This window comes from Coregonus lavaretus (assembly GCF_964263955.1).
Source record: "Coregonus lavaretus genome assembly, contig: HAP1_SCAFFOLD_401, whole genome shotgun sequence".
Lineage (NCBI taxonomy): Eukaryota > Metazoa > Chordata > Actinopteri > Salmoniformes > Salmonidae > Coregonus > Coregonus lavaretus.
This window is the reverse complement of record NW_028164369.1, coordinates 132,251-149,145: the sequence shown is the minus strand read 5'-3', so window position 1 is coordinate 149,145 and position 16,895 is coordinate 132,251. Positions and strand designations below refer to the sequence as shown.

The 16,895-nt window shown below is 43.4% G+C and overlaps 1 protein-coding gene across 1 annotated transcript; it reads right to left on the bottom strand.

Annotated features, from left to right (window-relative positions):
- Positions 1 to 5,016: 5,016 nt before the first annotated feature.
- Positions 5,017 to 12,104, bottom strand: LOC311117098 (hyaluronan and proteoglycan link protein 1-like; the record flags this gene model as incomplete). Its single annotated transcript, XM_084192086.1, has 5 exons — positions 5,017 to 5,604; positions 5,701 to 6,003; positions 7,132 to 7,330; positions 7,560 to 7,723; positions 12,002 to 12,104. The coding sequence occupies 5 exons, from the start codon at positions 12,102 to 12,104 to the stop codon at positions 5,315 to 5,317; spliced, it is 1,059 nt and encodes a 352-aa protein (XP_084048212.1). The 3' UTR covers positions 5,017 to 5,314.
- Between the last annotated feature and the right edge of the window lie 4,791 nt (positions 12,105 to 16,895).

Genomic DNA, 16,895 nt, shown 5'->3' with positions numbered 1-16,895 from the left:
AGAGCAGGTGTTCTTAATGTTGTGTGTACTCAGTGTAGAATTGATTCAATATTGTACATACAGGCAGTATGTCATATGAATTCATTTTATGTAAAAAAAACAAAAGAAAAATGCCACACATTTATCACACTCTATGAAGTGAAAGCAGTCACCTCCCGCAGTGGCTCTCCAGTGTATTCAAAAACATCAGTAATACCTTCATCGTAAAGACAATGGTTTTAAAAGGGAGTGTTTTTTAAAATGTTTAACCATTTTTATACATACAATGATAAAGAGGAAAATATAGAGTAGAATGAATGTCAGGTATGTGGGTGGGCATGTGCTGTGGCTAGGGACCTGACTCATAAGATAGAGGATAAAGTTATATATGAAGACATATCTGTTTAATTTATTGCATATATTACACCTGTTTAGTAAAGTTATACAATCCAGATATCTGAGCTGTTACCACGCTGTGCAGGGGGTTGACCTGTACCTGAGAATCACGCCAAACTGCTCTCAAAAGAACCAACTATGAGAAACATGCAGGTCGTGTTCCCCTACTCAGACGTTGCATGCATCAACCAATGGTTGCGTGCCAGATCATCAACTGTGCCGTCAGGCACCAGATTGCTATAACATATGTTGTTAGCTGATACGTAAAATACCTATCCAGGCACGTCTGAGAAGAGGAACACGACCTCAAAGACACTTGAACTATGACCTTTTAGAAATACAAATTATTCCTTTTTCCGTAAGGCATAATATTGGTCCAAAAAAAGAGTAGTTCAAATACTTTTTCAGTATATCCTGTTGCTATCATCTGTAAAATATCTGTATAAATCAATTGGTCCTGATTAAGCATGAACAACAGCACAAAGAGGACACGGTATTGAACGTTTATAGGCTAGTATCTCTGTTCCTCAGTGAGAGGATTCTGCTGCATTTGTCTTCTTTGTTTACTGCTTTCATCCATTCTGTTTGCTCTTCATGTATGTGTTTTATCATCCATGTGTGTTTCAACCCAGAGAGTGATGGGGATACTGTATCGGAGGAGGCAGAGGGAATGTGATTTATCAGAGAATACTTTGTCTGTTTTTATGTTCATGTTTCTGTTGTGTATGTCGCCAAAGACTCACTAATAATGTACCTATACACCATTCTCGGCTCCATCTCAACTTCTGCTGTCTGTGCAATAAAAATATGATAACAGATGTTATCCATGTGTATCAATATTCTCACGCTTCATACCTCAATGCAGAAGATTATTCATTACATGCAATTGAGTTTATTGAAATATTATACAAATATTGTCGTTACCTGCAATAAGTATTGACTACCAACAGAGGGAGCCACTTTACTTTATTTTAGAAAGTGGGGATGCATTCCAATGTCTAATGGCGTAAAGAGTCATGGCATATACTCTCACACAGTGAATGAACAAATGAATGAATGAAATGATTGAAGTGAGTGAATGAGTCTATCTTTCCTGTCTGTCTGTCAGTCCAGCCCTGCTGTGTGTTCAGGCAACAGCTAAAGGCTGGGTGGGGGATCCGAAAATAGCACTCTGCTCTGGAAACCAGCATGAAAATATGAACCGTCACCAGTAAAACAAAGTCTCACCCTCATGACGTCATCCAGCTCCTAAAATAATCTGCTGCTTTGACAGACATTTTTCGGTTACAACATCAACGAACAGAACAGGAATACCTTGAAAAGACGTGTACTTCTGTAATTAATAAAATTGGCAGGAAAACACTTTATGCAAATGTCCCCACTCTTTGGAAAGACCTACATTACTGAGGGCATGTGTGTGTGTACCGCTATCCTCCTACTATATCCCCTTCCCCTATCCTCCTACACCTATCCTCCTACTATATCTCCTACCCCTATCCTCTTACTATATCCCTACCCCTATCCTCCTAGTATATCCCCTACCCCTATCCTCCTACCCCTATCCTCCTACACCTATCCTCCTACTATATCCCCTACCCCTATCCTCTTACTATATGCCTACACCTATCCTACTATATCCCCTACACCTATCCTCCTACTATATCCCCTACCCCTATCCTCCTACACCTATCCTCCTACTATATCCCCTACCCCTATCCTCTTACTATATCCCTACACCTATCCTACTATATCCCCTACCCCTATCCTCCTACTATATCCCCTACCCTAGGGCTCCTACTATATCCCCTACACCTATCATCCTACTATATCCCCTACCCCTATCCTCCTATTATATCCCCTACACCTATCCTCCTACACCTATCCTCCTACTATAACCCCTACCCCTATCCTCCTACTGTATCCCCTACACCTATCCTCCTACTATATCCCCTACCCTAGGGCTCCTACTATATCCCCTACACCAATCCTCCTACTATATCCCCTACCCCTATCCTACTACTATATCCCCTACCCCTATCCTCCTACTATATCCCCTACCCCTATCCTCCTACTATAACCCCTACATCTATCCTCCTACTATATCCCCTACCCCTATCCTCCTACTATATCCCCTATCCCTATCCTCCTACCCCTATCCTCCTACTATATCCCCTACCCCTATCCTCCTACTATATCCCCTACACCCATCCTCCTACTATATCCCCTACCCTAGGGCTCCTACTATATACCCTACACCTATCCTCTAACTATATCCCCTACCCCTATCCTCCTACTATATCCTCTACCCCTATCCTCCTACTATATCCCCTACACCTATCCTCCTACTATATCCCCTACCCTTATCCTCTTACTATATCCTCTACACCTATCATCCCACTATATCCCCTACCCTCTTACTATATCCCCTACCCCTATCATCCCACTATATCCCCTACCCCTATCCTCCTACTATATCCCCTACCCTTATCCTCTTACTATATCCTCTACCCCTATCATCCCACTATATCCCCTACCCCTATCATCCCACTATATCCCCTACCCCTATCCTCTTACTATATCCTCTACCCCTATCATCCCACTATATCCCCTACCCCTATCATCCCACTATATCCCCTACCCCTATCCTCTTACTATATCCTCTACCCCTATCATCCCACTATATCCCCTACCCTAGGGCTCCTACTATATCCCCTATTCCTACATCACTCAGCAATGATATACACACATAGTTGCAAGTCCAGGTATTTTGGTTGTTTTCATGAGACAATAAAAAGCAAGGTTAAGTGTAATTATTTGATTTATTTTCCTCTTGACATTAGGTCTAAAAAGTTCCTAATATAGTTACAAACAATACTGCGACTGAGTAATGTTGTATGTACACAAAACTGTACAGGGATGAAAGAATTGCCTGGTTCTAGTTTTTTTCTTCAACTTTTGAAGAATTGATCCATTACATGGTTTATTCTTAAAATAAGTAATGGACAGTTCCTGTACCAGACAAAAGGGTTTTGTCAGTAAAGGTTCACAAGGGACAGGTGACTACAGATGAAGAGAAGCATTGCTGATGTTTTCTGACAGATTTGTAACATTCCCTGACAAGCTCTCTCGGGTTCATCATCATCATCACTGTTGTGGCTCATGATTCATGGTTCAAAATGGTTCATCACTGTGCTTTGCTGGCAAGGGAAACAAGTAATATATATACAGTACCAGTGAAAAGTTTAGACACACCTACTGTCGAATAATAGTGAAGACATCAAAACAATGAAATAACACATATGGAATCATGTAGCAACCAAAAAAGTGTTATAAAAAATAAATTTTGATTAGTTTTTTTAGATTCTTCAAAATATCCACCCTTTGCCTTGATGACAGCTTTGCACACTCTTGGCATTCTCTCAACCAGCTTCATGGGGTAGTCAACTGGAATGCATTTCAATTAACAGGTGTGCCTTCTTAAAAGTTCATTTGTTGAATTTCTTTCCTTCTTAATGTGTTTGAGCCAATCAGTTGTGTTGTGACAAGGTAGGGGGGAATACAGAAGATAGCCCTATTTGGTAAAAGACCAAGTCCATATTATGTCAAGAACAACTCAAATAAGCAAAGAGAAACAACAGTCCATCATTACTTGAAGACATGAAGGTCAGTCAATACGGAACATTTCAAGAACTTTGAACGTTTCTTCAAGTACAGTCGCAAAAACCATCAAGCGCTATGATGAAACTGGCTCTCATGAGGACTGCCACAGGAAAGGAAGACCCAGAGTTACCTCTGCTGCAGAGGATAAGTTCATTAGAGTTAACTGTATCTCAGACTGCAGCCCAAATAAATGCTTCACAGAGTTTAAGTAACAGACACATCTCAACATCAACTGTTCAGAGGAGACTGCGTGAATCAGGCCTTCATGGTTGAATTGCTGCTTTGAGAAACCACTACTAAAGGACACCAATAAGAAGAAGAGACTTGCTTGGGCCAAGAAACACGAGCATTGGACATTAGACCGGTAGAAATCTGTTATTTGGTCTGATGAGTCCAAATTTGAGATTTTTGGTTCCAACCGCTGTGTCTTCGTGAGACGCAGAGTAGGTGAACGGATGATCTCTGCATGTGTGGTTCCCACCGTGAAGCATGGAAGGATGGTTTGGGGGTGCTTTGCTCGTGACGGTGTCAGTGATTTATTTAGAATTCAAGGCACACTTTACCAGCATGGCTACCAAAGCATTCTGCAGCAATATGCCATCCCATCTGGTTTGCGCTTAGTAGGACTATCATTTGTTTTTGAACAGGACAATGACCCAAAACACACCTCAAGCCTGTGTAAGGTGAGTGATGGAGTGCTGCTTGATCTACACCATCTTTGCGTTTAGTGTTGCTCTTTTGTTGTCCTAGGTTTAATTGAACAGAAAAGGTAAGTGCCCAAAGGTATCAGTCCAATTATCAGAAGTTGTACTGGGTTGTTCTCAGTCCAAGCATGTCCTTCAGGCTATGGCATGACTAATCCATCATCATTATCTCCACTTCCTCCCCTCCCTCCCTCCCTCCCTCCCCCCTCCTCCCCTCCCTCCCTCCCTCCTCCCTCACCCCCTCCCTCCCTCCTCCCTCCCCCAAATCCATCTTCCCTTTCTGTTCCTGCATAGAAACAACAGATTAAATAACATGAACCTTAAATATGCGTAAACTATCCCCGTATAATTACAGGTCCCAGATTACATAAAAGCATGGATTTTGTCTCACACCCCGTGTTTTACAGTATCTAAAAAGAAAACATCACAGTTTTAATGTTTTTTTCATACCACTTACTTCCTCCACATGACCTCCCTCTCTCCTATCTCCTATCTCCTCTCCCCCATCCCCCTCTCCCTCCTTCTCTCTGTAAATGTAATAGGTTCTCTAGTGTGTGTGTGAGTGTATTGGGTTCTCAGTTGTGGCCTTTGAGGCAGTAGACTCCATACAGCTTCTGTTTCTTGTTGGGGTAACCGTTGAACCTCACAGCAGCTTCCGCTGGGCTGCAGCGCCTGCGGGGGCGGGTGATAGGGTAACGCACGCTCCCATCAGCCAACCAGCCGGCGTCACAGCGGTCGTAGCCCAATAGCTTCCAGGCGGCGTACATCTGGCCCACCTTGGCAATCTGAGCACCATCCTTCTGACACGCACGCACAGCCTCGTCATACGTCAGCTTGGAGGGGTGGATCAGGTAGTACAACCGCCCTGAGATAGGGAGAGAGGGAGAGGGTTAGATACACACACACACACATTCAACCCCCCTCACCACACACACACACACACTCCCCTCCCCCCTCTCACCTTTGTAGTTGGAGGTAAAACAGAACACGTCATATCTGTTCTTCTCCTTGTCTCCGAAGCCGTAGTTGCGGATCCCCGGGACAGTGTTCTTGCCCCCACAGGGTTCCCTGGGGGTGGTGATGGGATACTGGACGGATCCATCACTCAGCCACCCTGCGTTGCACCAGTCCAAACCCCCACGCCACGCCTCATACAGCTGGTCAAACGACGCCACGATGGAGTCCTGATCGCGACACGCTCGCTCAGCGTCGAAGAAGTTCAGGTTGTAACGACCCAACCGAGGGAAGTAGGGGTAGACAATACCTGGGAGGGGAGAGAGGAGTAGAGAGGGAGAAGGCGGGAGATGGGGAAGAGAGAGGAGAGGGGAAAGAGAGAGAGGGCAGAGAGAGAGAGAGGGAAGAGAGGGGAAAGAGAGAGAGGGCAGAAGAGAGGGGAGAGAGAGAGAGAGGGAAGAGAGAAGAGAGGGGAAAGAGAGAGAGAGGGCAGAAGAGAGGGGGGAGAGAGAGAGAGGGAAGAGAGAGGAGAAGGGAAAGAGAGAGAGGGCAGAGAGAGGGGAGAGAGGGAAGAGAGAGGAGAGGGGAAAGAGAGAGAGGGCAGAAGAGAGGGGAGAGAGAGAGAGAGGGAAGAGAGAGGAGAAAGTCAACATCCCAACAGCAATAAATAAAACATCAATTTGCTTTGGATTTTATGTCCTCACTTAATCTCTCTTTAAACAAAACATGAGTTGTAAAAAGACAAACTGTAATAGCTAAACCCCATTACCTTATATAAAATCCTACTATTTCTGTTCCAGTGTTGTGTTAGTGGGTGGTGGCTGTAGGTCTGTAGCTCCAGGTTTTAGATTGCCAATGGTTGATCATTCTCATATTTAATGGAGCAGGTCTGGCTGGGTGATGTATGGAGTTATACCCTGTTCCATGGAGGAAAGCCAGGAATGGAAATCTAATTGATGAACTCCATTACTCTGGCCTGACTGTGTGTGTGTGTGTGTGTGTGTGTGTGTGTGTGTGTGTGTGTGTGTGTGTGTGTGTGTGTGCGTGTGCGTACATGCTTGTGCATGAGCGTGCTTGTGTGTGCACGTGCATGCGCATGCCTGTGTGTGTTTGTGCACGTGCGTATGTGTCCCCTGACAGTCCTCATGGGTAGTCTCAGCTCGTGGTAATATATAGCCAGAACCCTGGGACAGCTAGACAAGGACAGGCTGCTACAGAGTTTCCACAGTAAATAGACTTTATCAACAGGACACAGTCACTTTACCACAGCCCAGTCACTTAAAATAATGGTTCTCCCAAAAAGTTAGTCAGACATTTCCATATCTCAAAAGTGATCGGAAGGCACACTGAGTGCATATTAAATGCTAACTGTGTGAGGACATACTTTCAGTGTGTGTGTGTATGTGTGTCTACGAGCATGCATGCATGTGTGTGTTACCTTGCAGGTCCAGAGACACCACGCCCGTTCCGTCATCCAGCCCGTCGATGACCTCACACTTATATCTCCCATAATCCTCCAGTGTGAGCTCTGTGATGACCAGCGACGCATCGGTAGGAGCCGAGTCCTGTAGGTAGACGCGTCCATGGAAACGTCCGTAACTCCGCTTGTGGAAACCCATGGCAACGAACACATCCACCTAGAACAACACGAAGAAGGATTTGTAATTGATGTCATCAGTTGGCTCCAATGGATACTTCCTGGACTCTTTTATGACATGGACTATCCCCCATAGTGCAATACTTTTGACCAGACCTGTACATTATCTGACTCTGACCAAAAGTCCTGCATTATGTGGATGGAAAACGAGGTTTGATTCGAGTAGTACCCTGGTCTATTTTATGACATTGGTTCTAGTAGAAACCCACCTCTTTGAGGTAGTCTGAGGTCAGCTTGGTCCATTTGATCCTCAGTTTGGGGTTGGTGGGCAGTGACGCATCTCTGTGGAACTTACAGGGCAGGGTGGTGTTTCCCCCCCGCCTCGACACCACCTTGGACTGCTCCGTCACCACAGAGAGCCGAGAGCCATTCTCTGAAATAGAGGGGTGGGTTATACCATTAGTAATCGAGGGGTGGTTCTCTCTACCTATTTCCCTTGCTCTACAGTATGTCTCCCTCTCTCACTAGCTCAGCAACAACAACACTAACCCATTGTTTTGTTCTTTGTATCTAATCAACAAATTGGCTGGTTTATTTTCTCTGAATGGTATTTAACCTGTTATCACATTATCCCATATGAAACTGATTAGCAAGAACTGGGCATGGAAGCAGATGCTTGCTCAATAGCTAAATAGTTCCCATCCCTGTTTTTCCGAAGCACATGAGCTCAGTTGTGCAACCCTGTCACAAACACGGTGATGATGTAACTTTTTTAACATTGTGTTATTGTGCAGCTTGTTTTTACAAAGAGTTCTGCATTGTAATTGTTTAAACATTTGTAATGTAGCTTGTTGTTAAATGTTGATGTATTGACAGTGACCGGTGTATTAGGAAAATCTGTAGTCAATATCAGGTTCCAAACATCTGGCCTGTCTATGAGAGAATGATTGGTTTATTATGATGTCTATAGATATAGTAATAATATGAACTACTGCCAGTCACGCATAATACAATTACTCCAGGTATCATTAACATGTATTTAAAGTATACTTCAAACACATTCACACCCAACCACACACTAATTTGTTTTCAACTAAATTGCTACCAGGTATCAAAGTCACTTTTAGGGCTCTATTCAACCTGTATCGCTGAAGCGTTACAGATTACGCGATAGAAATGTAAAGGTCATTTCCGATTGATCAGTGTTTACCGTGAATGCAATCTCTGCAAACGTGGGAACATTGCCTTTAAATGTCAATCACGCTGTAACACTAACCTTCCGCGATACGGATTGAATAGAGCCATTAATATTCAGAAAGTTTATGAACACCCACCCTTTCCTACTTTAAAACAGACTCTGGTTCCAGGGTTTTCTTCTAATCCAGCGTGACTGTGTAGTCCTCCATTAGCTCATCATGTGTTTGATGTTTACCTAATCCTCTCTTCCTGGTGTGGAGCAAATTGATAAGTCTAATATATCTAGAGGCACTATGTAAACAATGGAGTATCCTCAGCCAACCTGCTCGGTGATGTCACCACTGGCAGCGTCGTTGGGTACACAAAGTCTTACTGGTACATTTACGCCCTGTAGTCTTACTGTGTGTGACAAGCTTGACTTCCCTTTCAATCACCCACCAGGAACAACTCTCACTTTTGCAAAAACAATTATTGGTTTCTACTTAAATGTAATTGACCACCAGAGGACGTTCATTTGGGCCTCAATGTGGCACACACAATCAATATAAGAAGTGACTCTCGTCTCTCCTGTCTCCAGAACATGAAGACGTTCCAGATTTCCAGCTGCTGTTAGAAGGGGAAGTTTAAAGCCCCTGCTGTGTGTTCCTCTGTAGTATGACCCTCAGACCTCGGACATTCTCCAACCCACAGCCCGCAGCCCGCAGCCTTAACCTGCATTACAAGCTGTCTTTCCTCACAATACGCAGCATTTGGACAGGACAAGACTGTCTGAGCATCCCAGGGTCTCACCTCATCTACACAAAGCGAATAACACTCTCTGTGGTGGTTCTATTTGATTGGAACACATAATCCATGCTATACTGGCTGATGGTGTAAGTAACGTGGATTATTGAACCACAGTCTGTCTGTTGAGTAACCTTTTCTGAGACTTGAAGACATACATTAGCTCCCCGGGGTATTGCCTTGCTTTAGTTCAGCAGACTAACAAAGTCTTGAAGCATGTAGGAGACCCAGGTTCAAAGCCAATCGTTCTCAATAGCACATTGATCCTAGGTCTGAGTGAGTTAACAATTCCTCCCTCCAGCCAAGTCAGTGAATCTGCCTCCTGAAACTACGATCGATGCTGAAGCTAATTTCTCCACAATAGTTGAACAGAACTGCTTACCACACACACAGAACTGCTTACCGCACACACAGTACAGTACTGCTTTAGCTGGAGAGCTGCTTCATACATACCACTGCTGGTACCACACACTACCACAGTACTGTATGAGGTAAAACAGACTATATATTGTCACTCCAAAGACAGTACAGTAGCCAATACACAGTCACAGCACCTGGTTTTAAACATGACACCAACAGTGACATATCTGCCCTGCAATCTGCCTCTACAGCCCCAATAAAGAGAGATAGTTGATAGGTTATCACGCAGAGCAAACAAGACCCCACATAATTGCCCAATGTTTTTCATTCAACAGTTGCAGTGCATGAGGATAAACACACACACATAGAGAGACAAGATGATACTACGAAACTACAGGCAATATTTCAGGAGTATGTATTAGAGCTGGGACGATAAACCGAAAATTACAGACACCGACATTGCCTTCCTCTTACTGAAGCATTTTGCTGACTTTGGAAAATGTTGATTTTGCTAACCAACGTTCCTGTAGATAGTTCTAAAACCATTATTTGATCAACAGTAATAGCCATGCATTATGTTGATTCCTGCTATGAAAGTATCTATGAAAATGCTATGAAAGTCCCTGTTTCACTGTCATCTGCTGGCTCTCACTCCCTCTCCCCACTGTGCACACGGAAGAGGGTGAGATTCTGAGAAGGACAAGCATGCATGTGCTGTTAATCAAAATACTATTACGGGACAAAAACAGCTTTCAAAGCAACTACTGTTGTTTTAGTTACAGAGAGGAGAGTCACAGCTTTCTGTGAGTATATCATTTATTTCTCCCCTCTTAATATTGAGTACATGGCATGGCTCCACTGTACAACTGGAGCAGGCTGTAGTTAGTATGGTTTTAATGCGCCCACGGAGCCGAGCTGAGCACGCCATGTGCAGAGAATAGACCTACATCAAGTAGCCTCCCACTGGGCACAGACGTCAATTCAACATCTATCCACGTTGGTTCAACGTAATTGAATTGAAATGACGTAGAAACAACGTTGATTCAACCAGTGTGTGCCCAGTGGGCTAGGCCTAGTGCTGTAATGCTTTTGTAGGACATTAGCCTACAATTACTGATATACTGAACAAAAATATAAATGCAACATGTAACAATTTCAAAGATTTTACTGAGTTAGTTCATATGAGGAAATCAGTCAATTGAAATAAATTAATTAGGCACTAATCTATGGATTTCACGACTGGGAATACAGATATGCGTCTGCTGGTTGCAGATACCTTTAAAAAAGAGGTAGGGGCGTGGATCAGAAAACCAGTCAGTATCTGGTGTGACCACCATTTGCCTCATGCAGAGCATTGATTGTGGCCTGTGGAATGTTGTCCCACTCCTCTTAAATGGATGTGCAAAGTTGCTGGATATTGACGAGAACTCGAACACGTTGTCGTACACGTCGATTCAGAGCATCCTAAACATGCTCAATGGGTGACATGTCTGGTGAGTATGCTATTACATGAGGTGATGGCGGCAGATTCATGGCACGACAATCGGTCTCAGGATCTCATCACAGTATCTCTGTGCATTCAAATTGCCATTGATAAAATGCAATTGTGTTCATTGTCCGTAGCTTATGCCTGCCCATACCATAACCCTACTGCCACCATGGGGCACTCTGTTCACAACGTTGACATCAGCAAACCGCTCGCCCACACAACGCCATTTATGTGGTCTGTGGTTGTGAGGCTGGTTGGACGTACTGCCAAATTATCTAAAACAAGGTTGGAGGTGGCTTATGGTAGAGAAATTAACTTTCAATTCTCTGGCAACAGCTCTGGTGGACATATGTGGCATTGTGTTGTGTGACACATTTTAGAGTGGCCTTTTATTTATTACATAGGACCAACACTTTATATGTTGTGTTTTTATATTTTGTTCAGTGTAGATTAATCAATTAGCCTACATGGCTATCTAGCAAAAATATTGTATCCTATTTTGACAAGTTGCACATCAAAATATCATTAAAGCATTTCCTAGATATCTGGGATGAAATAGCTTATTTTTTTAAATCATAGGCTACCATCTCAGTTGTCTTACTAGGCACTGGAAAAACGTGTCTAGAGCCCTGCCGCTAATGTAAAGTAACTATCCATTGAAACTTTTTTATTATTGTAGTATTTGTTGTTATCGAGCAAAATAGCTCCATTTACCGCAATATTACTTTTTGTCCGATTTATCGTTATCACAAAAACAGGTGAATGTATCGCGATATGTATTTTGTCCATATGGACCAGCACTACTGTGTATCATAAACGAAACAGAGACAGTTGTAAGACTATCAATGCAGATGGAAGTCACACACACACACTGGTGTCTACCTTGAACGTAGACGGTTCTGTAGTGCTCCAGATCAGGGTATGCTGTGTCAAAGTTGTCTGCTAAGCTCAGAGAGACCAGGGTACAGATCAGCACAGGAAGCATCTTCTGTCTCTACACTGGGGTCTGCTCACTGGGAGGGGGGAGGGAGGGAGAGACAGAGACAGAGACAGAGACAGAGACAGAGACAGAGACAGAGAGAGAGAGAGAGAGAGAGAGAGAGAGAGAGAGAGAGAGAGAGAGAGAGAGAGAGAGAGAGAGAGAGAGAGAGAGAGAGAGCGGTGGGGAGTTAGTCAAACGGTGGGGAAACAATATCACAGAACATCCTCACATACCAGCAAACACACCTGCCGCCATGAAGGGTGTTTTTGTGTGTGTGTGTGTGTGACCTGAGAAAACTAGCTTTTCTCAATGTCATCACTGTCATCATCACAGTCATGATAACTACAGTAGTCATTATCATTATCATGATCTTCAATGTCATTATCACTCATCATCTCAATCCTTTTCACTATCATAAGCATCACTCAACATTATTCCCACTATCACACTCCTATCAACATCATCATCTCTTTATCACAGTAATGATCACTATAATCATCTATAAGGTATCAATCTCACATATCAGTATCTTTATCACTCATCACAATCACACACACTGTAAAGGGGTTACCATGAATCTGACAGTATCTTACAGCCAGTTTGGAGGCAAATACAATTTTGTAATATATTCAGTACACCTACTGTAGTATAAATACGGTATCAAAGCAAGTACTGTGTAATGACAATACCATAAGAGGTGTTTGTATTTCACAGTATTTTACTGTAATTACAAGGGATAGGTGTAAGCAGGTTGGCTTCCAGGTAAAGTGTTTACACCTTACAGTATCTTTATGAATATATTGTGTTTTATACCACTTCCACTTCTAGAGGCCTTAACAACGGCTTCTCAACTGGCAGGGACTACAGGACAAAACCGACCAAAAGGACATGGCAAAATGCTCAACCAGGTTTACAACTAGCTGTTACTCCAATCTGTTCCCTATACATTTTAAATTGATGGTGCACTATAACCACATAGGAGTTAAATTGGTACAGCATTCTCACTCACGGGTGCAACAAATATAGCCTCTTACAAGGCACGCCTCAAAATATGTTAATGACCCAGAAACAACAATTCCATGCACCCACTAGTGGTCAAAAGGTTTTTGGCACTCCAAAGATATGGTACAGTACTGTCTTCTGTGGGGTGGAATTACAGTACCATTCGAAATACAACACGTTTTTTACTGTTGATAATACCTAAAATGACTATAAATTACAGCTCTCCGTTACAGTGCAGTGCATAACCATAGAGCAATACTTAATCTTGTAGAACAGAGAGAATCTTTGGAAAAGCGAGTGCATTCTACACACACACAGAGCATACAAACACACAGAGTACTGAATACTATATACATACACAGAGTACTGTATACTATATACACAGAGAACTGTATACTATATACACACAGAGTACTGTATACTATATACACAGATAACTGTATACTATATACACAGAGTTCTGTATACTATATGAACAGAATACTGTATTTTACACACAGAGTACTGTATACACAGAGTACTCTATGCTATATACACACAGATTACTGTACACTATACATACACAGAGAGAGGGTCATACCACATCCCAAATAGCCAGCCGGAGGACAAACTTTGCCAAACACACTTTTCCCTCTTCAGCCCTGTCCTCAAAGACACACACACACACACACACACACACACGCACACTGCTCACACACTGCTCTCACACACACATCCCAAAACGAGAATAGGAGAACTCACCATCTCAAACAGAGTACACACACGCTCCTTTCCCAACTCCCATAGAGTGTGTGCGAGCACAGCCATGCAAAGCAGCATGTGTGTGTGTGTGTGTGTGTTTGAACGAGAGAAAGCAGTGTGTATGTGTGTGTGTGTGTGTGAACGAGAGAGAGCAGTGTGTGTGTGTGTGTGTAAGTGCTGTGTTTGTGAGCAGTGTGTGTGCTCCTCTCCTGTCTGCAGTCACTCTGATCCTCTATTTCCTTTCTCTTCCTTCATTCCCTCCCTCCATCCCCTGGTGCTGACGTACTGGCTGACACTGCCAGGTAGAGCTTCTGCAGTCAGCTGAACACTGCTCTACAGAGCACACACAGACACACAAACGCACAGATACTGTATGCACTTACGCACAGACACACACCCCTCTTTTCCCCCTCCCAGCCTGAAAAAAGTAATTAAGCAGGTCAGCGGGATGGGGGAAGTGAAAAGAGAGAGAGAGAGAGAAAGAGAGAGCAGAGAGAGAAACTGAGTGAGAGAGCAGAGAGAGAAAGAAAGAAACAGAGGAAGGAGAGAGAGAGAGAGAGAGAGAGAGAGAGAGAGGGGGGGGGGGGTTATGAGATGCCCTTTCCTCAGGGAAGGAGAGAGAAACTTACAGCAGGAGAGTCTCCTCAACTGAGTTCCCCTCTGCAGGAGAGAGAAATTAAGTGTAAAATAACTGAGAGAGATAGAGAGGAGAGAGAGTGATGGGAGATAGAGGGGCAGAGAGGGAAAGGAGAGAGAGGGGCAGAGCAAGAGAGAAGGGGAGAAAGAGAGAGGTAGAGGGGCGGAGAGAAAGCAAGATAAAGAACAGCTCTGCAACAGTATAAGTGATGCAGAGGACTTAGTACCAATTAGACACACTACATTAGCCAGCCTGTTAGCCCTAATACAGCTACATTAAACACACATAGTCCTCAAACACACACACAAGTGTGTATGTGCGTGCATTCGCCTGTGTTCCCAATCACAACCGATAACCCTGAGAGCTCAAACACACACACACACACACACACACACACACACACACACACACACACACGGCATGTGTATTTCTGACTATAGCTGATGTCACTGGTGCAGACATTCCAATGGCCCATCTGTGTGGAGAGTAAACAGGCAGGAGTGTTTTACGGGCCGTGTGTGTGTGTGTGTGTGTGTGTGTGTGTGTGTGTGTGTGTGTGTGTGTGTGTGTGTGTGTCCCTCTGCTGTGATGCTCTAATGATGGAGTTTTTTTTTGTGAGTGTTCTCCTGAAGAGTCTACAATGACTGACAACAATGACCAGGATGTGATGTCTACATTGAAGAATGCACTGACATGGTACAGGTACAGCTGTAGGGGAATATTAGAGGGATGTGGTGGCAGCCAGGTCGCTTAAGATTCACTGCAAAATTCAACGTCCATCCAGGTAAGCAGGATGTCGGGAGATGACTTCCAAAATGATTGTTTTAACCATCTTTTGAGGCTAAATAGTGTTTGTTTACATTTACTTTGTTTACAAACATTGTAGTGAAACAAGCATATATTTCTGGTTCTGATGGGGTACGACAGTTGATCTAAGCGCATGAGGCATTTTTAAGTTATATTCTTCAAGAGTCAGTGGGTACATTTAATGAATTTCTAAGTTAAAAAATGGATGAAGCAATTGCAGATTGACCCTTTAACCCTTACCTTAACCATTCAGAATTAATGCCTAAACTTAACGGTGCACTTTTTATTTGAACCCTATCCCAAACCTTAACCCTGAACTTAACCATTCAGAAGGAATGCGTAAAGATTACCTTAGAAATGTTTGGACAAACGTAGGATGGATTCTGCAGTGAGACTGTGAGAGCCTGCTGTGTGGGGGAACAGTTGGAAGGCTGTCGGTCAGTCTATTCCTGGCATTGATTCAATAACACAGGGCAACTCTCAGTTGCTGATCATGTTCAGTTACGACACCAAGCAAGCGATTAGAGGTACGGGCACCACAATGATCAGTCCAGAGTAAGCAGAGAGAGAGAAAGCCATCCCCTACAGAGAGATGAACCTGGAGAAGAGTCCCCTAAGCAAGCTGGTCCTGGGGCTCTGTTCACAAACACAAACTTGCTTTGGCAATGTAAACATATGTTTCCCAAGCCAATAAAGCCCCTTAAATTGAATTGAGAGAGAGAGAGAGAGAGAGAGAGAGAGAGAGAGAGAGAGAGAGAGAGAGAGAGAGAGAGAGAGAGAGAGAGAGAGAGAGAGAGAGAGAGAGAGAGAGAGAGAGAAAGCAACACGATTAGACCCAACCAAATCATGAGAAAACAAAAAGATAATTACTTGACATATTGGAAGGAATTTACAAAAAAACAGAGCAAACTAGAATGCTATTAGGCCCTAAACAGAGAGTACACAGTGGCAGAATACCTGACCACTGTGACTGACCCAAAATTAAGGACATCTTTGACTATGTACAGACTCAGTGAGCATAGCCTTGCTATTGAGAAAGGCCACCGAAGGCAGACCTGGCTCTCAAGAGAAGACAGGCTATGTGCACATCGTTACAACACTGTATATAGACATAATATGACATTTGAAATGTCTTTATTCTTTTGGAACTTCTGAGTGTAATGTTTACTGTTAATATTTATTGTTTATTTCACTTTTGTTTACTATCTACTTCACTTGCTTTGTCAATGTTAACATACATTTCCCATGCCAATAAAGTCCTTAAATTGAAATTGAAATTGAGAGAAAGAGAGAGTGAGAGAACGTGTGAGAGAGAGAAAAAGAGACTGTGAGAGAGAGAGAGAGAGAGAGAGACTGTGTGTGTGTGTGTGAGAGAGAGAGAGAGAGAGAGAGAGAGAGAGAGAGGGAGAGACTGTGTGAGAGAGAGACTGTGTGAGAGAGAGAGAGATGAGAAAATGAGGTGGAAACTGAGCTGCACTTGCTAACCTCCTGCCAAATGTATGACCATATTAGAGACACATATTTCCCTCAGATTACAGCGATCCACAAAGAATTCGAAAACAAACCCAATTTTGATAAACTCCCTTATCTACTGGGTGAAAAACCAC